Below are 25,125 nucleotides of genomic sequence, written 5' to 3'. Positions count from 1 at the left end.
TGCATGAAATAAAAGACATTTGCTCCTTGGAAGAAAAGCTATGACCCACCTAGACGGCATATTAAAAAGCAGAGACATTACTTTGCCAACAAAGGTCTATCTAGTCAAAGCTATGGTTTTCCAGTAGTTATGTATGGATGTGAGAGTTGGATTATAAAGAAAGCTGAGCACCGAAGAATTGATGCTTTTGAACTGTGGTGTTGGAGAAGACGCTTGAGAGTCCCTTGGACTGCAAGGAGATCCAACCAGTCCATCCTAAAGGAAAGTGAAGTCGCTCAGTTGTGTCCAACTCTTTGCGACCCTGTGGACTGTAGCCCAACAGGCTCCTCAGTCCATGGGATTCTCCAGGCAAAAATACTGGAGTGGGTTGCCATTTCCTTCTCCAATCCTAAAGGAAATCAGTCCTGAATATTCATTGGAAGGATTGATGCTGAAGCTGAAACCCCAATATTTTGGTCTCCTGATGTGAAGAAGTGACTCATTGGAAAAGACCCTAATGCTGGGAAAGGCTGAAGGCAGGAAAAGGGGATAGCAGAGAATGAGATGATTGGATGACATGACCGACTCGTTGGACATGAGTTTGAGCAAGCTCCGGGAGTTGGTGATGGACAGGGAAGCCTGGTGGGGTGCAATCGTGGAGTCACAAAGAGTCAGATAAGACTGAGTGACTGAGCTGAACTGAACATGCTCCTTTACGATAAGGACAGCAACAAGCATGAAGGGGAGGGAGAGTCCTGAGTTCTATCCAGCCACAGATTGGCCGCCTTGCTCAGCCTGGTCAAGATCCGAGATTGAAATTGGCTGTAAGTTGAGGGCAATACCATGGAGGGGCTGCCCAGGGTGAGGTGGTTGGTGTTGCCTCAGCTGCCAGGCTTCATAGAGGCTCCCACAGTACCCAGGCCTTTGGCCTCAAGCCCCAGGCCGACAGCAATTTGAGCCCTATAAGGAAGTGATCTTGACCTCCCATGAGGGTGTTACGTTTCAGGACTCCCTCTAAGGGCCAGCGTTGCTGGGTATGGGGTCTGTGGATGGCTGGGGTGATGCATCCCTGTTCCCGCTGCTCCCCACATCCCACATCTCCTCCAGGTCCTCACCTCCACGGTCTCCTCACAGCAGTTCTCTTCCAGCCGCCGAAATGAGTCTTCACAAAATGAAACTAGTTCAGCCCTCTGCTGCAACGCCCGCAGGATTCTCAGGTCCCTCAGACTGAAAGCCGAGCTCTGGGGTGGCCTTCGAGACCCATGTCACCTCGTGACCTCACGCTGCCCCTCCGCCTCCGTCCTGACCCCCCTCCCCGACCCAGTCTCTACTCATGGTCACCTCCGTGGACAACAGGTTAGATAACATTCCTCAGCATGTGGGACCAAGTCATCCTGAAGTTCCTGACTGCAAAGCACTGGTCTTGAGAGCAAATTTCAGGCCATTACGAAGTCACCTGAGTGAGTCATGACCAGCATTTTTCTGACAATGAAATAGGGTAGGAAAATGTCAGCAAGGGGACAGTTGTTTTGTGTGTTTTGGGGCAGGTTGTTTGTGTGTGGGAGGGGGAACAAAATGAAAATTGTGTTTCCTGCCGTGGGACTCAGGTCACAGAAGTCTGAGAAACACAGCTCTAATCAGCTGGTCACCGAGCTCTCCAAGGGCGCCTCGGTCAGTTGACTATTTAGAAGCCTGTCACAGTAAAGCCCGCTGTTCTGTCCGCGCAGGGCGGGTGGGCAGACTTCCTTCCTGTTGCAGTCCCTCAGGCCGGCGCAGCCCGGGCTGCGTTGCTTTCTGTGTCCGCCCACAGGAGCCCTTCCCGAAGCTGCTTTGCTGCCCCCTAGTGTCGGCTGGTGGTCTCGGTCTCAGGATGACAGCCGACCTCAGCCCTGCTCCCTCTGGCCTCCCACGATGCTGGGCTGAAATGCGGCTTTCTCACAAGGGCTGTGCTTTATTGGGCCGGGGTGTGTGTGTGAGTGTGTGTGAGGGTGGTCTTTAAAGATTCAGGCAACCACTCCTAAACCTTGTTGCCAGGGGACAAGACCACCCCAGACTCTCTAGAGATCCATACTGGAGACTGCCTGCTTTGGTGGTTCTGACTCCAGGTGTTCAGCTGTTTTGAGCTGTCCATCCATTTGACCGTGGCAGTGACCTCTGTGTCTGCACTGGGGAGGGGTCCTGGGGTCTTCCGGGCCCCTTCCTGCCTGATTTCAGAGATTATGCCTGCAGCAGGACAAGTCCCTGATTGTCTCGCTTCCTTCCTGAGCAAGGAACAGCTAGCTTGGCCTTGTCAGAAATCGCTGTTTCTGGGCAGTCACTGGGATGAAGGGATGAGCTGTGGTACCCCACCTCCTCAGTTCTTACCTTCAATTTCTGAACCGTAATAAAGGCCTGATTTTAATATTCATAAATGAAGTTCTATAATACAAGATTGGCTTTTTTCTTTGATGTTTTAATTCAAGAGTAAAACATGAAAGTTTTTTTTAAAACATTTTTTTTATTTAGCAAAATTCCTTACAGATGCAGAGAATAAAGGGTTTTTATTGTCAGCAGAACTGGACATATTAAATCTGGAAATTCCTAGATGGCTGGGAGGGAATGTGATCACTGCCTTCAAGTTACTGAAAGCCTCACCTGGAGGCTCACGCTCCCCTGTATGACTGTAGAGGGCAGAGCTAGGACTGGGGTGGGAGGAGGCAGGTACCCGCTGGAGATAAGGAACAACTTCCCCAAAGCTAAAGAGACTGAAAGAGCAGAAGAAGTTGCCCACAGAGGTGGTGGATTTCCTGTCTCTGCCAGGGTCTCAACCAAGGGGGTGTCTGTCCACCTGTCGTGATGGCTCTGACCGAGATGACATCAAGTGGCCTGTGGCTATGAAAATGTACACACTGAGATTGTGGTCTGTGAGGAAGGAAGATGTGAAAAATAACTTATTTCCAGGGAGGAATAAAGGGATGAATAAGCAGAGCACAGAGGGCTTTTAGGGCAGTAAAACTATTCCATCTGACCCTCTAATGGTAGAAGTATGTACACTAAGTCACTTCAGTTGTACCCAACTCTTTGCAACTGTAGTCTATGGGATTCTCCCGGCAAGAATACTGGAGTGGGTTGCCATGCCCTTCTCCAGGGGATCTTCCCAACCCAGGGACTGAACTTGCATCTCTTACGTCTCCTGCCTTGGCAAGCAGGTTCTTTACCACTAGCACCACCTGGGAAGCCCAGCAGAGGATACGTTACACTTCGAACATCTATGCAAACCCATAGAATGTACACCACCATCAGAGTGAGCTCTGAGGTAACCTGTGGACTTTGGGTGACTGTGTTCATCATTTGTGACAGGTGTGCTGCCCTGGTGGGGGATATTCATAGTGGGGAAAGCTGTGCGTGCGTGAGGGCAGAGAATGGTCAGAAATCTGTACCTTTCCCTCCAGTTTACTATGAGCCTGAAAAACTGCTCTAAAAAAATAATCTGAAAAAAAGAAGAGAGGAATAACAGTAAAATAGCTTTTTTTTAATTAAATCTATATATATATATAATACATATAATATGTATTGTCTCTAAAGAAAGCACAGTAGACTAGAACACTGTCATTTTGTAGGGGACTTCCTTCCAGTGTTTGGAGCAGAAATCTTTTGACCTGTTGAACTTTCTGATGGAATTATGCATGTTTCTGGTAATGCGTTACATTCTGATAAGATGAGTTTGTTATTTAACCTCTTGTTCTATGTCACAGGGTCATTGGTTTCCTGGAAGCTATTGTCTGCATAAAATTTGGACAAGATCTCTTCTCTAAGACCCAAATACTCTATGTTGTGCTTTGGCTTCTTTGCGTGGTAAGTCATTACTTTTCCACCTTGAAGTGCTAAACTCCCCATGGTCTCTTCTAGAACAAAACAAGACCCTCTTGTGCACCAAGGTTTCTTAGACATTTATAGACAAGACATACTACTTGTAAGTAGCCCAAAATTGGCCATGGGATGAAGTTCAAGAACAAATACATAGGACCACGTGGCACCCCAAATTGGTCCCCTTTGTAGGTCTGATCACATGCCCCCGGCAGGTGCATTATACTCTCATTTGTTTCACTTGTGAGCATTCGCCTGCATTTGCTGAGAATGTCAGGTCTGCCTCGAAGGGACGATAGTTACTGTACCCTGTAATGTGTATATTACCAAGTGTTTATATACAAAATGACAGACTGTGGTTTACAGGCCATGTAAGGGGAGGGGGTTTGGAGGTAATCAGGCCACGCAATTTCTTTTCCCCAGGCCAGTGTTATATAGGCCATGCTTGTGTTGGGTGTGTTTTCCTCTCTGAAGGGAAGAGTCCTGGGGGCCTCCGGCTTCATCGTCCCGGGACTTTTCCCTCATCTCTCAAATGAAACAGGATCTTACCTAAAAATTTTTAAAATTTAAAATTCTGTGATTGCCTTTCTTAATTTGTTTTGTTACTCTGGAGAAAAGTCTTATTTTACATTTAAGATTCTTTGCTTTTACTTAGTCTAGAAAATTAACTCGGGCTTTTAAGAATTTTTATTATTATCACATAAATTTCAAACATGTCAAGTAGATCAGGTCGCTCCCCCTTCACGTACGCATCACCCAGATTTAGCAGTTACCCACCAATGGCTGATCTCGTGTCCTTCTGTTCCACACGCACCATCCCTACCCCAGCTTACTAGAAGCAGGCCCACTTTTCCTATTTCAGGAGGTCTCTCTAAAAAGACAGGAAGGCTTTTCTTTCTATGACATTATCACACTGGAAAAAGAATTCATGCCTTCATACTGTTAAGCAGCTGATCAGTGTTCACATTTCTCATGTTTCCTTCAAGTTTGTATTTTCTAACAGATTATTTGAATCAGCATCTACTCATTGCAATTGGTTTGCATGCCTCTTTTAATCTACATGTTTCTCTCCATCTCTAGCACTCTCTGCTTTGCAGTTTATTTGTTGAAGAAACAAAATCTTTTGTCCTGTAGGTTGTCCCCTTGTCTGGTTTTACTGATGCCATCCTTACTGTCATTTATCAGATTTCTTTGTCTTCTGTATTTTCTATAAATTGGTAGCTGGATCTAGAGGCTTACTCAGATTCAAGTCTTTTTTTGTTCGTTTGTTTTTTCCTTTTGGCAGGACTGAACTTTGTATTTTTAAAGTGTTTTTATTGTCTTTCATGGTATCTATTTTTAGGATTACTTGTTAGAAATCCTAACTGTGCCAATGTACCTTGAGCCTGTGCATTGAACAGTGAAAGGGGAGAAGGATCTCTTTCGTCCTCAAACTCCAGAATTCATGCTCAGGTGTATTTTTTCTGTCACAGTGAGACAAGATGTAAGGATTGGTTCCTGGTCAGACGGGCCAGGAAATGTTACCCTTTGCTCCTCACGTTTCTCTCTGGCACGGGCACCCTGGCTTTGTGAATTGTAGCGGGTACTCATGGTGGGCAGGGGTGGGCACAACCCTCACCTGGCGCCAACGGGACCACAGGCAAGTTAAGGCCAGCGGGACTCCTGAGATGTGGACAGAAGGTGCTTTTTATCACAGCCTATTGCAGGCCTCCTCCAGGGGCATCAGGCGCCAGAAGAGTCTCCCCACGGCCGGCTATGTCCAATGAGCTGTCTCCGGGCCCCAACAGTCTCTAACTTTTAGAGACTTTCACTGTGTTTTACTGATTAGACACTTAGCATCCCCCTCCTTAGGTTGGTGAATTTTGATGCACCTTGGTGTCTATGCAATGGTAACTGTATTGAGGACACGATCCGTTTCTCAGTCTCTCCATCCCTTAGCGTGGTCCCTTGTAAGTCCGTCACATGGCCAAGTGCTCATCAGAGCTGCCCCGATGTGGAGCCGCACAGGTAGGTGACTGCAAAGATGAGATTTATTCATGCTTACCATGCGCCAGGCACTGCTGGAAGCACTTTTCACACATTGTGTATTTGAGCTTTACACTTTGAGGGGAAGTACTTTGTTATCCTCTTTCCCAGATAAAGGCACAGAGAGGTCTCCTTAACTTACCTAAGGTCGTCCTGGCCGAGCCAGGGCTCAAACCCAGAAAGTCTGGCTAGAGATATCCCACTCCCCACTCCATGAGGGTCCCCCTCGGAGGCCCTCCAAGGGCATGTGGGAGTTACCTCTGCCGACTACTGATGCTCAGATATCATCTTGGTGTGTGTGCACAGAGCTGGAGGAGCTCTGGAGAGAGCAGCCGACAAGCTGGGGTGCAGCTCAGCCGATCAGGTGCGCTGGGGGTCACCCGGGATCACAGTGCATGGGTCCTCCCATTCCAGGGGCGCCCAGCCGAAGCCCCGAGGCGAGGCGGCGCCGCCTCCCGACGTCACCTCTTGAGTCAGCTGTCAGGTTCCCTGCCATGTGACCCAGCTCCACCCCGTCCTCTCCCATCTTTTCCATCCTGCCCTTCAGATCCTTTCTCCACTCTGCTGCCAAAGCGGTCTTCCAGAATTCAGGTCAGAATCCCTTCCTCCCCGCTTAGAATCCGTCCCGATTGCTGGGGCTTGAGAGGCCCCAAGAGAACAGTATTTCCCGCCCGCCGCCCCCCCCCCCCCCAGGTTCAGAGCAGTTAGGAGACAGGCAGGAAGAACGAGGGCTGTGGCGTCAGAAGCAGCCGCTTTATGACTGAGAGCCCACGTTCTCAGTCTCCGCGTCCGATGCCAACGAGGGCCTTCCAATCGCGAGCCCCAGGAGCAGACACACTCCTCTCCAGCCTCAGAAAAGCCGGCCTCCCCAGACTGAGAAAGGAAATGGCCGGCTTGCTCATCCCTGTTCCCCAGTCAGTTAAGACACACCGCCCCCTGGGGAAGGGGTGAGGGAAAGCGCAGGGTTACCCTGGGAAGCTCCCTCTGGGGGGCAGAAAGGGTGGGAAGGAAGACGGGTCCCCAGCGCCCACCCAGCAGCGAAAATGCGAAGTCGTGCCCGCGTGTTCGGGCCGTCACTGCCTGGATGGTTCTCACACCCAGCCCTTGCAGTCCCCCGTCCTCAGACTCCACCAGACTGTTCCCGGTTACCGAACACCTCAGCGCATCGTCCTTCCAGACCGGTCCTGCCTGCACCCGAGAGGTTTCCTTTGCCCACGCTGAGTGCTTTGCCCTGCTCTTTCCTCCACCTGGCGAACCTTAATGCCAAGACCAACCTTCCGTCTGCGCCCCGCGTGCAGTGCACTCCAGCCTGCAAGGCAGACGAGAGGACTCCCTCCTGAGGGGAACCGTCCCATTCTGTACGTGCCTCCTCAAGCTCTGGCCCCAGCGTGACATTTTCTGTGGTGTTTATGTCGGTCTCCTCAACCTGGCACTTCCTGCTGCTCACAGAGAATAAGTCTCCATCGTCCTTCGGTCCCACAGACGCTAGCACAGCGCCTGAGGCACGGGAAACACTCATCAAATGCGGGGAGACGAGGGGCGTGAGGTCCAGAGACAGAGACCAGGAGACCCAGACACGTATGACGAGACGGCAGGTGTGAAGACGAAGCGCCCCCGCGCGCGAGGCACGGGAAGATGGCGGCCTGTTTGGGGAGCGAGGGCGAGAGCAAGGCAGAGGACGAGGGGGTGGGACGTGTCTGCCTGGGACCGGCTCTGTGTGTCGGTGGAAATTCAGGGATTTTTCGGTGGAAAGACTGCCTCACGGAGCAGCCGGAGGTCGGGAGAGCGTGGGAGGGAGGGGACGGAGGAGGGCTGAGCCTCAGGGTGTCGCTGGGAGCCCAGGGAGGACCTGTCCCAGGCAGTGGCGTTGAGGGTGCAGAGAAAGGGCGGCAGGAACCCGGCCGAGCAGGCGTCCCCTCGGCACAGCTGGCGAGGGCGGCTCCGGCTTTCCTGTTTGGGCCACTCGTGGCTTCCGGTACTAGTGACAGGTTGAGGCGTATCGGAGAAGCTCGTTGAAAGGAGGTGTGTTAAGGTGTGAGGGGCCATTAGACTTTACAGGTGAAGGTGTCTTGTGTCATTGGAAGTTCTGGTCTGTCCAGGAGCTCTGGAAAGACTCAGCGATGGAGACGCAGGAGTCAGGAGGCGTCCATGCTTGGGGTAAATGGTAGGAGACATCAGCTTGGTAAGAGTCGGGGGCCATAGTGAGGGGAGGAGAGGCCACATTTTAGAGGCTGGGCCGGGGACGAGAAACCGCCACAGGAAAGAGGACTTTGCAGATAAGTAGAATCCCCCAGTTAGTGTTGTCAGTGACGAGTGCCCTGGAAGGGGAGCTGGCCTGAAGAGAAACCTCTGGCTGGGATGATGAGGGGTCCCCACAGCCTTGCACATTCATCAGTTACAGAAAAAGAGTGGAAATAAAGTGTGGGTTTAATAAATATTAAAAAATGTGTGTCCCCGGCACATTTTATAATGGTTTTTTATTAAAGATCAAGATTGGTCTCAGTCTTAGGGGGCAAACATTTTTCAGTAAGAGAACACAGTTTACACCATGTCTCCACGCTAAGAGAAACAAAGCCCCCAATTATTTGCCTTGATTGGGAAGAGAGTATACGCAGAATTTGTGATTAATGTAGAAATAAAGGCCCCGTATGCTGGTTGATAAGCTGCCACAGCACCAGTTGTCTAATGAGTCTGGGTGGATTTGAATGCTGGTAACCATAATATGGAAGCCACACCTGGGTCTGTGTGCTGCCTTGGCTCTTAGCCCTCACGTTTTTTCTTTTTTTTTTTTCTTCTCTTTCTTTAAACAAAATCTGCACAATTGCTATTTAAATGCCAGGCTTTGACATTTTAAGTGGGTACTTGTCTAGATTTCCAGAGGTGTGATTGCAAACCCATAAATTACAAGCTTTTGTCTCCTGGGACACGTGTGACAAGGGCCTCTTGTACCCAGGTGAAGTGGTAAATGTGGCCACCACAGCAGGTCCTCTGCATGGCTCGTGATGATAAGCATCTGCCACGCAGCACCCGCCAGTGTTTGCTGCCCTCCTGCAAAGCAAGGTCTGCCCAGCTGTCTGCTCCTGGAGCAGCCCCAAGCTGCCAGTCTGCCCTCCAGGGCAGGAGAGAAAGCTTGGGGAAGACGAGCCCCGCACGCCTGCCCTCTGGTGGGCGAGATGCGCAATGACGACCCTCGCAGCACAGTCACCGACTGGTCCCTGGAGGTGGACCCCCACCTCCCTCCCCTCCTTGTGCAACCTAGGCTGTCCTGCTCTCTCCCTCAAGGAGCTGACATACTTAGTTTTACGTGCTACAGATCCCGTAGTCTTTTCCGCTCTTGCCATGCCGTGAAAACGGTACATTTAATGATGCTGTATATTAGAAATCTGAACAAGTACTGGACTGTGTTAAAGATTAGAAGTCGTTTTTTCATTTTATGATTTTCGTATATTCATTCGTGGCTTAATTTTTTGATGGGGAGATACGAGCTTTCTTAAATTAAAAAAACACCCTAATATACACCAGTTTCAGTAAGGATTTAATTTTTTAAAAAGGAACTAGTGGGTCTTCTTATATTTCATGTTATCTCTCCGCCATTCCACTATTCCCACTTCACTGGCATGGAAGGACCAGGGGAGCACTCAGCCTCCTTTCTTTTTTGACCCGTAAAGTGACTCCGTGCACCCAGCAGACACTCTGTGAATGTCACTGACCCGGAGGAACTGGACCCGGCCTATGCTACAGGCCGCCCGTGACGAGAAGGCGCAGCCCCTCGTCCCCTGCAGTCTGGGCTCCACCCTCCGGACTGCGGGCTGGGCACACTGGCTCCTCCCATGATGCCTTACTTCCCCCAGGAACGGGTGAATGGACAGATAAATAATGGATAGCGCTCTAAAGACATGTAGACCTAAAATTTGCGTTTATTTTGATAGACACCCCTAAAGTTTGATCCAGGTATGTAAAGAAACCTGTGTTCTGGTTTCAGTCTTGCCACCCTCTAGCTGTGCGTCTTTAAGAAGGTCATTCGCCTCTCTGAGCTTTATTCCTCTGCTGTGAGATGAGGATTAACACTTCTAGATTTAAGGTTATGACTCTTAGAAAGAACTGAAATTATTCAAGAAGTGAAGATTACAGCATAATTTCACAACTATTCCCATGACTGAGTCAAGGGGACAGGTCCCCAGCAGGAAACGCAGTGGAAGAGATGGAGGTTAGACCTTGAGGAGGATGTTCTGTCAGTGGGTTCCCAAAGTAAGGAATTCTGAAGAAACAGAACAGCAGAAGCGCTGAGGAATTGATGCCTTCAAACTGTGGTGTTGGAGAAGACTCTTGAGAGTCCCCTGGACAGCAGGAGATCCAACCAGTCCATCCTAAAGGAAATCAGTCCTGAATGTTCATTGGAAGGACTGATGCTGAAGCTGAAACTCCAATACTTTGGTGACCTGATGCAAAGAGCTGACTTGTTGGAAAAGACCCTGATGCTGGAAATGATTGAAGGCAGGAGGAGAAGGGGATGACAGAGGATGAGATGGTTGGATGGCATCACTGACTCAATGGACATGATCCCACCTGGGCATGCTGCAGTCTGTGGGGTCACAAAGAGTTGGACACGACTGCGCAGCTGAGCACCACCACATAACAGCAGAACGGGCACTTGTTTGCTTGGTTTTGGCGACTCCTTCATGGTCACAAGGGGAAGCTGAGTCCCGGCTGGGGGTCCTTTCCTGTCCTGTCACATGGTATAGTCCAGGCAGCCAGGAACTTCCCCCAACTTTCAGTTTTTTGACACATTTTTAAACTCTAGATTTTTAGGTGCTATTTTTTCCCTTAAATTAGAGCATAATTTAGGGTATAGGGGGGCTGGTGGGGCACACCAGGGGGAGTGGAGGTGATGCCAGCCTCTGGGTAACCATGGACTATGCCTGTGTCTTTTCACACAGTCTCACAAGACAACTTGACCTTCTTTTTATTTTCCTATCTACCTAACAGAAAAACAGAAGCAGCCAGAAATGGGGTTGCAGTGGGGCCGCTGAGACTAAACAGCAGTGCCACGCCTAGGGCAGTGGTGTCCTGCTGGGCCCTGCCACCTCCACGTGGGCCTGTGTCCTCAGGGTCCCCCAGCACCACTGTGACCCTACACGGAAGGAAAACTGCTTTTTCATTCAGAAACCCTCTTCCTGGGCTTCCCTGGTGGTCCAGTGGTTACGAATCCACCTGGCAATGCAGGGGACGCTGGTTCGATCCTGGTTGGGGGAAGATCCCACCTGCAGTGGGGCAGTCAGCTCCTGCACCCCAACTCCGAGCCCACGTGCCCTAGAGCTCATGCTCTACAGCAAGAGAAGCCAGCATAATGAGAAGCCTGCACACCGCAACGGAGAGGGGCCCCCACTTGGCACAACTAGAAAAAGTCTGCATGCAGTAAGGAAGGCCCAGCGGAACCAAAAAATAAATATTAACCAAAAAAATCCTGTTTCCCTCAGAAGGTGACCGGCTGAGTCCTCCTAACTGACTCCAGTGATGGGGGACAAAGTGCAGAGGATGGACTGTGAGAATCAGACCCCCAAAAGAGGTACAAGATAGAGGCCCATATGTGCTCTTAGCCAGAAGCCACAGAGCTGCTCAGAAAATGCACCTACCTGATCCCACACCTGGAAGAGATCTTCATTCTGACGGCAGAGTCACAGTGATAACCACGGAAAGTGAAGTGACGTGAAAGTCACTCAGTCGTGTCTGACTCTTTGCGATCCCATGCACTATACAGTTCATGGAATTCTCCAGGCCAGAATACTGGAGTGGGTAGCCTTTCCCTTCTCCAGGGGATCTTCCCAACCCAGGGATCGAACCCAGGCCTCCCACACTGCAGGCTGATTCTTCACTTTACCAGCTGAGTTATCAGGGAAGCCCAGCCAACTACGGAGACACTGGTAACTGAGGTGTCCCAGCTCCTCTCTCAGAAAGCCCTAGCGGTCTTCCCCGCTGCCTCCCGGGGTCTTCGCTGCCGCACCCAGCCGTGCTGTAACTGGCGTCCTGGGGCAGGAGGCAGAAACTCCTCAAGACGCCATGTGTGAATTCCCATTGGAATCCTTAAGTTCAGGAAAACGGAATTTTGGGTTGCACCCTCTAAAACTGTTTTGTGCTTGTTTTTCTCTTCCAGGCTTTCACCACCTTCCTGTGCCTGTACGGCATGGTTTGGTATGCAGAGCACTATGGTCACCGAGAAAAGGTATAGGAGGGAAGGTAGAGATGGCTTTGTGTGTCTGATCACGCCCTGCTTGGCACTGTAGCCGGGAGCACGGTCACCGAGGATGGGGCGTGGCCGGCAGGTGGGGCGTGGCCGGCAGAGCGTGGGCAGGGCATCAGCCCGCCGCCCCGCTCCCCCGCCTCCCAAACACAGCCAGTTCAGAATTCACTTCCTGTAATTTCCATTCTTGCTTGGGACTGCCCTGTTCAATAGCTCCTGTACTTTTATCCTTATTTCTTAAGAGGGTTAAAACTTTTAAAATTATTTGTTAATTCTTTTTGTTTGTTTTTAATTGCGGGGCAAGCCCTGGACTAGTTTTTGCAAAGCTGGGTCTTTCACCCTGTGCAGGCCTCCTCCTGTGTCCCAGCCTGGGGCTCCCTTGCTGAAACTCTCGCCCTGCTTACTTCGTTTGCGTGCATGGGTGCGGGCATGCTCAGCCATTCGGTCGTGTCCTACTCTCTGAGACCCCATGGACTGTAGCCCGCCAGGCTCCTCTGTCTGGGGGATTTTCCAGGCAAGACAGATGGAGGGGGTTGCCATTTTAGTCCTCCACGGGATCTTCCTGAGCCAGGGATTGAACCCGAGTCTCCAGTGCTTCCCGCGTTAGCAGGCGGATTCTTTACCACTGAGCCACCTGGGAATCCCTCCTTTTCTAGTAGAGGAGGATTAAGGTAGAGGATTGATATGAGTGGGTTTAAAACGCTATAGCAGTCTCGTCAACTGGGATTTTTTTTTTTTTAAGTGAAAATAGCAGCTTTCATCCTCTATTTATCCTTTTAGCCTAAGGAGCTAAAGGCACTTTCTGGAAGATCTGTTCTGCATCACTTGGGAGTAGCCTTGCTCTTAGGGCTGAGAGCCTGAGCACCAGGCGGTCCCGCCCGTGCTGGTGGGGGTCCCTAGCCCCAGAGAGGCCGGGGTGGAGCACCCTTCCTTGTTTGCTCTCCCCCTGGGAGCAATCCCTCCCACCGCTAAGCCTGCCTCTCTCCCTAGACCTACTCAGAGTGTGAAGATGGCACCTACACTCCGGACGTCTCCTGGCCTCACGGGAAAGGTTCAAAAGGTATTTCTCGCCCTCCTTCTCCTGCTTATTGCTCAAAGCTCCCAAAAGCCCAGTGAAGGGATTTCTAATCAGAATTTACCCTCTGAATACTGATAAATATCTGGAGCCCTAAATGGTCTCCAACCTACTCACTTGCATGTCTCCTGTCACTTATTAAAAAACAAGCAAAAAAAAAAAAAAGAAGCAAAGTGCTCATAGGTTCTGCCCAAGAAACTTGGCTTCATAAGAAGAGGCGCCATGTGGTTCTGCCTCTTCTGAGATAGAAGGACAGAGCGAGACCTCACTGTCTCAGCCATCCTGATGGAGATGTTCCTTCTCTTGGCTTTCATTGTGAGTGAGAGGGGTTAGGAAGAGTTGTGTGCCAGGAGAGAAGCCTTTCAAAAAAGAGGCGGATCTGCTTGATCGCGTTGATTCAAGAGACGGACCATCATCAGAGGGATTTCAGCAGTGTAGTCAGGGATCTCCCCCTGGCCTTTCCCCAAAGAGCATTCTGGAAAGATCCGGGGCCACCTGGTTATTTTTAAAGAATTTGGCTTGTAGAAAAATGATCCCAAGGAGGCTCCACTAGACAGTACTTGCTCATCAGTTATGAACTGATCATGGGACTTGACTAAAAGGAGAGAAGCGAACACCAGAGACCTTGAATGTCAGCCCTAAGACTGACTCAGCAAAGCGGCGGTGAGGGAGGGACAGCTCTGCTGAGTCACTCTCCTGCGTTCTCCGGGGTGAGGCTCAGCACAGCTCTCCCTGGGAAAACGCCACAGAGTGCTGGTCACCCTGCTGGAGGCGGTTTCTCCTGAATCCGCCAACTACTGTGGAATGCGGATAGAGGTGGGCACAGGGTTTCTCCGCCCGGGGCTCCCTTATTCAGAACCAACCCCCCCTCCCCAGCCCAGAGATGAGTCCATGGCACTTCCAGGTTCTGCAGTGACAAGACTACAAGATATAAGCAGTGGTAGAGATATATTTAAATGAAAGGTAGGCCGATGGTTTAGAAAACAAACAAAACCTGAGCCCTGGAGCAGAGAATCTTGGCTCCACTGCTAGGCCAGAGGTGGTCCATGTGCCCAACTCTGGGGCAGAGCCAGCCTCCTGCCAGGAAGTTCCGATGACCTTCCAGACCTTACACACCCCCTGCCCGGAATGCCCACCCCCACTCCACCTCCACTGCCCTGGCCCCACCGTCCAGCTGGCTGGGAACCTGCTGATTGCTCAGCACTCAGCCCATGTAGACGCCTTTCTCTGAGCTCCCACACAACGGAGCGTGACAAAGGATGCCGGCCCTGTAGACCCTGAGCCTCTCGAGGGCCTGCGGCGTCTTCCCGGGTGACTCCCGGCTGCCCGTCCTGAGTGGTGGGAGGCCTCCAGGTCAGACCCCAGAAGTCATGTGATAGCTTTCACACCTGTCAAGTCAAGAATTCATTCCAGTTTAGGGATTTAGAAACTACGGTTTGCAGCTGACCAAGGTGGGGGAAACTTCACTGGTGCGCCCTTTGGTTGCGAAGGTAGACTCGACACCCACGTGGTGTAAGTTGTCATGGGCTCTCCTCTGTGCTCTGACGTGATCTGTGCTCTCACTTCTGGCCCCCATCACCATGGACCACAATCCACCCTGAGGGGATGTAAAACATCCTCAGGACACCCAGGCCCTAGCTGTGCTGGTTATCCGAGGCCTGGGGCTTCCATCAGTCAAGTCAGTCAGTTCAGTGGCTCAGTCGTGTCCAACTCTGTGCGACCGCATGGACTGCAGCACGCCAGGCCTCCCTGTTGATTCAAACTCGTGTCCACTGGGGCGTCTATGCGTTGGTTTATTGGCAAGGCCACTAGATGGCGCCCGAGGATCAGTGGAGGAGCAGCGGGCGGCCCGGGCAGGGAGAGCTGGGGCAGAGGGACAGAGCCTGGGCCCGCATCCCGCAACGATGCTGAGGGCTGACGTGTCCCGATTCCTCTTGACCAGGTTCTGAAGACGGCCCCCCCAAGCATCCAGGCAACAGCGAGAGCCATTCTTCCAGGAGAAGGAATCGACATTCCAAGTCAAAAGTCACCAACGGAGTGGGAAAGAAATGAAAAGACCCTGGTTCATAATAATCCAAGATGTGTCCAGGGAGTGCCTAGAACTGGGAGGGGACGGAATCGGCTGGACTTGCCGGGAGGAGGGAGGTCGAAAGGCACAGCGTCATCGGGAAGGAACGGGGGCTGGAGGGGGGGGGTCGTTATTTGAGAGCGTGGGTCTTGTTTCCCACAGACCCGGCCCCGCGGGGCAGACGATTGCGGGAGGGGGTCGGGCCTTTGGGGGTCCCTGGTAACTTCAGCACTTGGCCACTGGTAGCAGGACGGTGCTCGGAGGAGGAGACGGTAGCTCTCTACTCAATTGCCGGAGCAGCTTTATGCTTCCTGTGTTGTGGGTGTGGTTTAAACATCTTCACTGAGACAGGGCATCCCACCGGGACAGTTCATGAACAGGTCACCACCGTTTTCTTGCCCTTCCACTTGACTGACTGGTTTTAAGCCCACCCTACTTGTCTGTGTTTTATTTCCTTACTGCTTGTTTTTTAAGTCGGGATGCTTATATAAGCCTTCAGAAGCCGCTGCTGAAGTTGAATTGGAGGAGGGCTCCCCTTCTCTCCTAGAGGAAAAAAAGTGGGGAGCTTTGGTGTTACATTTAGCAACCTCCTCCGCCTTTTAGGACCTGAAACCACATGTGGCAGGTGGAAACAAACCTGCGGAAAGGTTAGCTCCCCACGGTTCCCGTTCCCTCTCCAGCGTCACTGGTCCAGACTTAGCCACAGCGCACTGGCGGGAACCTGCCCGGAGGCAGTGCTCGCGCGACCCCTCCCCCAGCCAGGTGCCTTTTCCATTTTCTTTGTTTTCTTTCATGGTGTGTTGCTGACATTGTCTTTTAGTCCCATGTGAAGTGCTGGTGAGTATTCCCTTTCATCCGTGCCATGCTCTAGACCACTGACCCTGATAGTTCACCACCTCTGATGGATCCCTGTTTTAAATAAAATGGTTCGCGTTAAAACCCATCAAATTTGGCCTCTGTTAAGTGCTCATTTCTTTGCATCTTATTGATACTTTTCACTGTTTGTAAGCAATCACTGTTTTTCAAGTGGCTTTAGGATTCTGTGAATATGTTTGTGTTTTATGTAGTGAGAAGAAAAGAGAAAAAATATATATGTATTTTAGAGGGCTTACAGACACATGTTCCTTTTCCTAAACTTCCCAGGCGATCAATAGGAAATGAACAAGATAGTCATTGTTGTCTTTTGCGTGTGTGCGCTAGGGGAATGGTTACATCAGCCATGTTGGATTGATTTTTCTAATAAGTGACCAGTACCCAGTTGATTTTCTTATAAACTCGCTGAATAGCTTTGTTCCCTCCTTTCACAGAGCGCAAAGGTTTCAATGCCTTTTCCTCCTTTAAGGAAATTTTTAACCGTAGCCGTCATGTTTTTCTTTTTCTGCAAAGAATTCTGGGGTGGAAGGGTTAAATGAATCATTCAAAGCTCAGGTCACTTCCTGTGCCCTGGGCCTCTGGCAGCCACTCGGTTGAGAGCCCACACAGACTTGCTCCAGAGAAGTGTCGCCAGCCACTGGGCTGGTGCAGGGGGCTGTGGGGGTCGCCATGCCGGCCACAACTCTGAGCATGCACATGCTCTTAGAACAGCAGCCACATCCTTCCGATTAAAGTCCCAAACAGAAGCCAAGAGGCACCCGCTCTGTAGACCCGTTTGCGCTTCCATCGCTGTCTTAAACAGGCACCGTGTAACGCTTGTCTTACTTCGGAAGTTAGGTGAGTGTGTTTTGTTTGGCTTCTCTGAGAGCTTGAAGGTACAGAATGTGTATCCTGGACATAGTGTTCAGTTCCACTTCCTCGTGCTGGACCACGTCCCTGAGCATCTCCAGGTTCATCTGACCAGTAGCTGGTCCAGCTAAGGAAGGGGTTGCTTCTCCAAGGCTGCTCTCAAGGAGGCCCTGCCCAGTGTGGGTGACCTGGAAGCGCGGAGCACACATGAGACATTGTTCCTCCGTGGCCTTGTACAGAATGGCCAGGAAAGTTCCCAGATGCTTTCCACGCCCTTTCTTTGCCATGAAACTTCTGTTTCCCCTTTCAGTAAGAGCTCTTACTACAGTGGTTCCAAAACCAGTGCTTCCCTTGGCCGGCCAGAACCACAACTGCCGCTCCTCCTAGAAGCTCTGACTCTACTTTTTCCACCCGTTTCTAGGAAATTAGGCTTCACCTTGATGGAAGGAGATCTGAGTTGTCATGTAATATCAGAAACGATTCAGTTGCAAGTGATCTCACCTTTGTCATTTACAAAATGCCCTGTTATAAGACACCATTGTTTTGGAGGTGATCCTCATAGAATGCTGTGTGTATATTTCTCTGTAAGTAGCATCACATCAAATGTTTCGTTGTTCTTTTTGTTTGTTTGTTTGTTTGTGTTTCATTGTTCTTGTTCAGTGTCTTAAGTCATGTCCGACTCTTTGAGACTCCATGGACTGTAGTCCGCCAGGCTTCTCTGTCCATGGAACTCTCCAGGCAAGAATACTGGAATGTGTGGCTATTTCCTCCTCCAGGGGATCTTGCCGACCCGGGGACTGAATGTGTGTTCCCTGCATCTCAGGCGTATTCTTTACCACTGAGCCACCAGGGAAGCCCCAAGTGTTTTGTCGTTTTCCTCTTTGTCATTCTTAAAGGTCTTTCTATGGCCTATCCCTGCTTTTCCTGTGTCTATTTTCACCATTTGTAAAAGCCTTGGGCAAATCGCTCCCACAGCAGTGCTAAGACAGTTCATTGACCCGTTTTATGCATTTTGATGATAAAAGACAAAACGCCAGTCTTATTTTCACTATGATCACTTCTGTAGCAAGTTCATGAGAAAAGTACTCACCTAGGGGAAATAAAGTTCTTTACCAAAGACATCAGGCTCAGCCCTCCTGGTTCCCCCCTGAAGCCAGTCCGTATCGTCTTTAAGTGATACCTCCCTTTGTCAGGGATCTCCCCGTGGAATCAGACCCTTGGGTTGTCTTATTTGTTGGTAATAGTGCACTTGGTCAGGCCCTTACAGGAGAAAGCTAAATGCAAGGTGGAAAAGAAATATTTAACCACTAGAAACCAGAGGAACTGCGCACTCTAAACAGGGGCGTTAACTCTGGTGCTCTGTGCTGTGTGAATTATGCTCAGTGACCACGGCAGCCCACCGCATGTCCGCCAGGTGGGCTTCATGTACAGAGTTCTTACTGCTGTGAGAACCAGGGATGCCCCAGCTAGGTGACTGCAGTCCTTAATGTAGTGCCCACTTTTATGATTGAAGTCAACTTATGAGGAGAGCTGAGACTTCTGTTCTTTAGTGTTTTATCCAAGGGCATCTCTTGCCTTCATTGTGCGTGTATGTTATTGGGTTCTTTGCCAGTCTCAGCATTAGTAATGGTTGCAACTGAAGGGCTGAAGACTCTCGTGGCTTGGCCACAATAAGTTTTTACAGCATTTCACTTTATCAGTTCATTCCAAACCTGATACCAGGACCATCACAGGTGAAGGTTACCAGATTTTTTAATTGAACTCTGATATTATCTTTGATGCAGTAAATACAGCTTTTTTATTTTACTATCATCTGTGAATTTAAAGAACTCATTAATGTCTACCAAAGAAGAAGGAAATCGTTGGGGGTGTTTGTGTGTTTATTCAGTGTGTGGGAATGCTGAAATGTAAAACTCTTCCTTGTCTCCTATATTTACTAAAGACTGCCTTTAATCCCTTTCAGAAATTCATCTGCGGTTCTGTCCACCTTGACATTTCCTTTCTTCCATCCCCTTCTCATAAACCCGGAGAGGACAGGAACATCATTCAGAAAATAGAATTTGCCTCAGAGTTTTGCTTTTCCAGCTGATGCAACCCACCAGCCAACCTCCTTAGCCATTCTGGGCTCAGGCTTGAACCTCTTGGGCCCCAGGTATTAATTTTGTTTGTTTTGTTATCCGAACGCTCTGAAAACATTGCCTGCAAATTGTGGGCATTGATAACGCCCCAAATGGCAGAAAGGTTTTCTTCGATGTGCCTGGCCTCCTGCCCTCCCCGCCCCCCACCCTGCACACGATCTCCCCAGGCCCTCAGATACCAGTGTTCCTGTGTGGGACACACTTTTCCGGATGCTGAGTCAAGGGGCCTCATGTGTAGCTTTACAACCACAGGAAGTAAGGTTTATTTGCCTTTCAAAGAGGAAGGGTAGATGAACCTGAGACCAGGACCTAAAATATTGCATCCTCATGTCTGAAGTCTACCTACAGTAGCCTTAACTACAGTTGTTGAACTGCAGGCAGGGTTTGTGTAATAGTCCATCCTGGAAAATCTGGACCGTAAACCTTGCTGTTCCCACCCGCCTGACTCCTCAGTCTCATCAGTCCAACTACATCCATCCCAAGGCGATTAGAGATATTATAGGAAGATTCCCCAGGTTTCAGAAGGCCTAGAATCCTCTCCCTTCTCTTAGTCTGGATGAAATCCAGGCCAGGAGCTGGGCGGGGGGGGGGGGGGCGGAGAGTTCCCTAAGGCCACTGCTCACAAATCTTCCAGACACAGGCATGCAGGGGACTGGGATCCTTCCAAAGACCTCTGGACAGGGGCTCTTGGAACCCCTCTTCTTCCTGTGTGTCTCCCGAGTGGCCACCACAGCACTCAGCTGGCTTTCTAGAGAGCTGCGTGCCAGCGCAGCCCTTGCAGCTCAGGAGAAAGGGGCGCCTGAGGCGCCTGGCCCTCCCACTCCCCTGCCCGTGCCCCTGTGAGTGTGTTCTGCCACCCTCTGAGTTTGCTGCTACTCCTCTTTTCCAGAGTCGTGGGGCCTAAGGACTTGACCAAGGGCACCCTCGGAGGTGTCAGATCAGCCCAGAGCCTAACGCAGTCGCTCCCGCTCCAGGCTCCTTAGTCTCATGTGCATGTCTTACGCCCTATTATCAGCCCTGAGCCTGCACCCATGCCCCCCGCCCGCCTCCCTCCCAGCCGGCCTCAACAAAAGGATGAGGAGAAGCCCCGGGTGGCACCCACGCCTTTGCCTCCCCTGCTCCGGGGTTCCCTGCGTAGTGGTGGTCAAACCTCCAGGCCACCACAGATGTTGACCCTCGGTGTGGTTTCAGCTGGTTGCGTGCTTGGTGGAAGGGATGACCGGAGTCACGTGCTCCTTGAAGCGGGGTCCTCTCGCCATGTGGGTTCTTTCGCTGATGTTTTGATGCATTCTGCAAACCGTTGGAAGGCAATTCTTCCTGTGTGTAGCGGCTCCCTCTGCCCTCAGGAATTTGATTTACAACCTGGCCAGGCCATAAACCTCAGCTCTTCTGAAAAACGGCGAAGTATGGGAAAGAATGTAAATTATAAATACTGAATTCCTATGGTCAGCAATAATGTAATGGCCTGGCTTGTTGTGTTTTGTGTTTTTTTTTCTTTAAATACGGCATCCATATGGCTTTCATTTCTAAGGGGCTAGGTTCACCATCACCCACTCCCCATCATCACCATCACATATTTCCTAGGGAGCAAAGATAACCGTGAAATGTCCCACTGGGATAGGGTGTTTTTTCCACAATGAGAAGAAGCACTTTCCCATGTGATGACTCACTGGTCCAAGGTGGACATGCCGCTCTTCACTGAGAGGTTCAGGACCCTAGGTCACAGTGACATCACCACAGTCTGGTCGCTCTGCTCCAAACCATCGCCTGGTGGTGTCACTTAGCAAACCCCACCCCCAGTGTTGACTTTCTAGGAGGAGGCTTTCCTGTAAGATTGTTGAAGTCCTCGCTCTGTCCCTCTGACCAGTCTAGGTCGGCTCACTCACTGGAAGCAGACTTCTCACTTCCACTTGCACCACTGCTGGTGCCGTCATCAAAGACAGCTTCAAACTCATCCCAAAGACCAGCTGGTGGCTGGGTTTGAATTTTCGTTCTAGCAGTGGGTCAGCTCCTGGTTTAAATTTCATATGCAGGGCAGAAGCAGCTCCTTGCTCTGCTGAGGCAGGACAGAGCCGCGGGTCACTGCATAAATTCCTGCTGCCCTCCTCTGCAGAATCCAGTGCCTCAGAGGGCTGTGCTGGTCCTCAGCATTTCTGCCTTTAAACGCAACCATGTCCCCAGTACAAAATGATGGGTGAAAGCTGCGAAAACACCCAGGGTCCCAAGCTACTGTTAGAACAGTCCTAGTCTACCATAGCATCTATTAAAGTCAATGGGATTGTGTTTTCTTTGGTCAGGAAGTGTGCTAATAGCAGAGGAGGGTGCGTGAGAAAATGATGCTCGAGCTCACAGGGGTGTCTACCCACAGAAATATATAGGTTTGCACGCACCTTTTCACCCCCACGCTCGCCTTCATGCCTTCTCTCCATTTTCTTTGGGTCGTATTTGATACACAAAATGCCAAGCCCAAATCTAGCATGGGACCTGCCAGGCCACACATAGGGTGTGGAGGAGAGGGCCAGAGTTCTCAGAAATGTCCAGGGGGAGGTTGCATACATTTTGACCACCAGGATAACCTCAGATGCAGTTCTATTCCTCAAAATTGTGTCTCTGCCAGAAGGTACTATGTATGTACCTCTAAGTAATTTCAACAGAAATCAAAGATAAGCCCAGCAGTGATGGTCATAGAATACGTGCGTGTCAACTGATGGTTACTTTTGTGTGTCACTGTGACTGGGCTAAGGGCTGCCCAGACGGCTGGTGAAATGGTATTCTGGGATGTGTTGTTGGTGACGGTGTCTCTGAAAGAGACTGGCATTTGAATCCGTAGACGGAGTAAAGCAGCTCTACCTGATGTGGGTGGATGGGCCTCACGCAATCTGTTCAGGGCCTGAATAGAACAGAAACACAGAGAAAGGGTGAATTTGCTCTCTGTCTGCTTGATGTGAGGCATCCCTCTTCTTCCCTTGGACATTGCTGCTCCTAGTTCTCAGCTTTCAAACTCAGACTAGAATTTATACCCCCCTGCCCCATGCATAGTGAGGCCTTTGAACTTGAACTGAATCACAGCACCAGCTTTCCTGGTTCTCCAGCTTGCAGACAGCAGGTTGTGGGTCTTGTAGGCCTCCGTAGCTGTGATAGCCAGTTCCTATAATAGCTCTCCTCATATATGGGGATGTATATATATATATATATCCTGTTGGTTCTGTTTCTCTGGAGAACCTGATACCGCCAGCCTATATTTGGACTAAGGTTTGTAAGTCAAACTTATAAAAAGAAATGAGATAGTTGGAGTTGTAGAGTAAAGAATGCTCCAAAATGTGAATGCTGACCTGTAAATCAACTTGTACTGTCAACTGGTTTTCCAGATAACATTGCTGTGAACAGCAGAATTGCCTTTTAAGTTTAGACTAGTGGTGTACACACAACTTCTTGAATGCTGCTGTGAAGATGGCCAGGGTTGTGAACCTTTCCCAGAGGTGTGTAATAAGGTTGGCCAAAGAAAAAAAACAAAAAGTTGGCATCGTACCCTGGACTCATTGCCTCAACCTTTCGCACTTGCCCTAACCCAGTCCTTGACTGTTAACACATCTTTGCCATTACGGCCATACCACCATGAACACACCTGATGTCGTCTGAAAAATCACTGCAAACAGTTGTATCTCGTTTGAGAAAATCCTCTACTGAGTAGCTGCTCAGGCTGGGAGAGGGAAAAAGAACGTTCAGTTTTTCCAAATAAATTTCTTCATATTTAGCATGTTGGCATCACCCAACTGCTCTGTCGTTGAGATGCTAATATGACTGGCAGATAGTGGTTTTGTCCTACATGACAAAATCAGTTCAGTTCAGTCGCTCAGTCGTGTCCGACTCTTTGCGACCCCATGAATTGCAGCACACCAGGCCTCCCTGTCCATCACCAACTCCAGGAATTCACTCAGACTCATGTCCATCGAGTCAGTGATGCCATCCAGCCATCTCATCCTCTGTCGTCCCCTTCTCCTCCTGCCCCCAATCCCTCCCAGCATCAGAGTTTTTTTTCCAATGAGTCAACTCTTGACATGAGGTGGCCAAAGTACTGGAGTTTCAGCTTTAGCATCAGTGCTTCCAAAGAATACACAGGACTGATCTCCTTTAGAATGGGCTGGTTGGATCTCCTTGCAGTCCAAGGGACCCTTAAGAGTCTTCTCCAACACCACAGTTCAAAAGCATCAATTCTTCGGCGCTCAGCTTTCTCCACAGTCCAACTCTCACATCCATACATGACCATAGGAAAAACCATAGCCTTGACTAGACAGACCTTAGTCAGCAAAGTAACGTCTCTGCTTTTGAATATACTATCTAGGTTGGTCATGGCTTTTCTTCCCAGGAGTAAGCGTCTTTTAATTTCATGGCTGCAATCACCATCTGCAGTCATTTTGGAGCCCCAAAAAATAAAAAGTCTGACACTGTTTCCCCATCTATTTGCCATGAAGTGATGGGACCAGATGCCGTGTTCTTCGTTTTCTGAATGTTGAGCTTTAAGCCAACTTTTTCACTCTCCTCTTTCACTTTCATCAGGAGGCTTTTTCGTTCCTCTTCACTTTCTGCCATTAGGGTGGTGTCATCTGCATATCTGAGGTTATAGATATTTCTCCTGGTAATCTTGATTCCAGCTTGTACTTCTCCCAGCCCAGCGTTTCTCATGATGTGCTCTGCATATAAGTTAAATACACACATGACAAAATAATTAATAGTAAAAATGAATGCTAACTATTTGCTGAACACCACGCTTGGTGCTTGCCATGGTTCATCCACCCCTCCAAGCTTATGGGATGAGAGACAGGAGAGGCCTTCCAGAGAGAAGCAGTGGGGCCAGTACCCAATGAGCGAGGAGTCTGAGGTGGAGCCCATACTCCTTGGCATCTCAGGGATCAGGATGGGGCAACCCAGCCATGTGTCCAGCATCAGCTCTTACCCCCTGCACCCAGGGTGCCCCATCCCCCCCACTGATAGCACTGTGGGATCCCTGCCACTCCCAGTGCCCACCAAGCACACTGTGCTTCCAGGCTGTGCAGCGTCTGTGACGCACCGGGAACGTCTGCCTCTGCACTCTGCCTGATCATTTCATGGTCCTGCAAAGCTCAGCTCAGATGCTCTGTGCTCTGTGCAGCTCCCCTGATCCCCGATGTGCACGGCCACGCTCCTTCCCCGTGTGCTGTGTCCGCCTCAGAGTAGGGGGCTCTCTCCAGTCTCCCAGGCTCAGTCCAGGCTCCCAACAGTGTCTATCACCAACGCCTGACCCACGGCAGGTGCTCAGAAAATGCTGTGAATGAGCCTGAGAGTGAGCGGGTTTTGTGGGCCAGGGGCCACAGACCATCCCTTCCAGGATGGACCCGCAGTGTGTGACTGCTCCATTTCTGGTTTCACGGGAATCCTGTACGGAGTCTTCTGGTCCAGGTGCATCTCGGCCTGCCTTTGAGTCGGCAGTTCTGCTGCCTCCACTGTTTAATTTTTCTTCAAGAGGACTTTCTGGCTCACTGAAAAATTGAGCAGAAGATAGAGTTCCCAGGTACCCCCTGCCCCTCCTTATGCATAGCCTCCCCCGTTATCAGCGTCCCCCACCAGAGTGGGACGTTTGTTACAGTTGATGACCTGCACTGACACGTCAGGATCACCCAGAGTCCAGTTTACCTTTCCGTTCACTCTCGGTGGTGTACACTGTGTGGGTTTAGACAGGCGTGTAATTCCCACCGTTTTAGCATCATACAGAGTATTTCCACTGCCCTTGGTGGTGTGGATCCAGGTAGAAACTGGCCAGCATTCTGAATCTGCCTTGCAGCCTGCTGGGATGCTCAGCTTAGACAACATATAAAGTTTCCTGGATGCAGGACAAACCCAGGCCTATGGAAAGAGCAGCAAGGTTAAAGTATGTGATACTTTGAGCAGTGACAAAGGCCTAACCAGGGAGCTGACGTGTTTGCTCCAACACCAAGAATTCCAGGACAATTTGTTATTCAACCGAAGCCAGTGTAGTTGCTACGAAAAATAAGCCTGG

At 50.3% G+C, this 25,125-nt stretch overlaps 1 protein-coding gene across 1 annotated transcript in view; it reads left to right on the top strand.

The window, feature by feature from the left end:
* PTDSS1 (phosphatidylserine synthase 1) overlaps nt 1-16,140 on the top strand; it is a 71,879-nt gene extending 55,739 nt beyond the window's left edge. Inside the window, exons 10-13 of the mRNA XM_068983549.1 lie at nt 3,714-3,813; nt 12,002-12,070; nt 13,079-13,148; nt 15,106-16,140. Of these exons, the coding sequence (XP_068839650.1) occupies nt 3,714-3,813; nt 12,002-12,070; nt 13,079-13,148; nt 15,106-15,215 (349 nt within the window). The 3' untranslated portion in view covers nt 15,216-16,140. The remainder of the gene's footprint in view (nt 1-3,713; nt 3,814-12,001; nt 12,071-13,078; nt 13,149-15,105) is intronic.
* The last annotated feature ends 8,985 nt before the right edge of the window (nt 16,141-25,125 follow it).

The sequence above is a fragment of the Capricornis sumatraensis genome, chromosome 11 (assembly GCF_032405125.1).
Source record: "Capricornis sumatraensis isolate serow.1 chromosome 11, serow.2, whole genome shotgun sequence".
Taxonomy (NCBI): Eukaryota; Metazoa; Chordata; class Mammalia; order Artiodactyla; family Bovidae; genus Capricornis; species Capricornis sumatraensis.
Note: the sequence above shows the minus strand (reverse complement) of the source record. Positions and strands in the feature narration are given on the sequence as shown.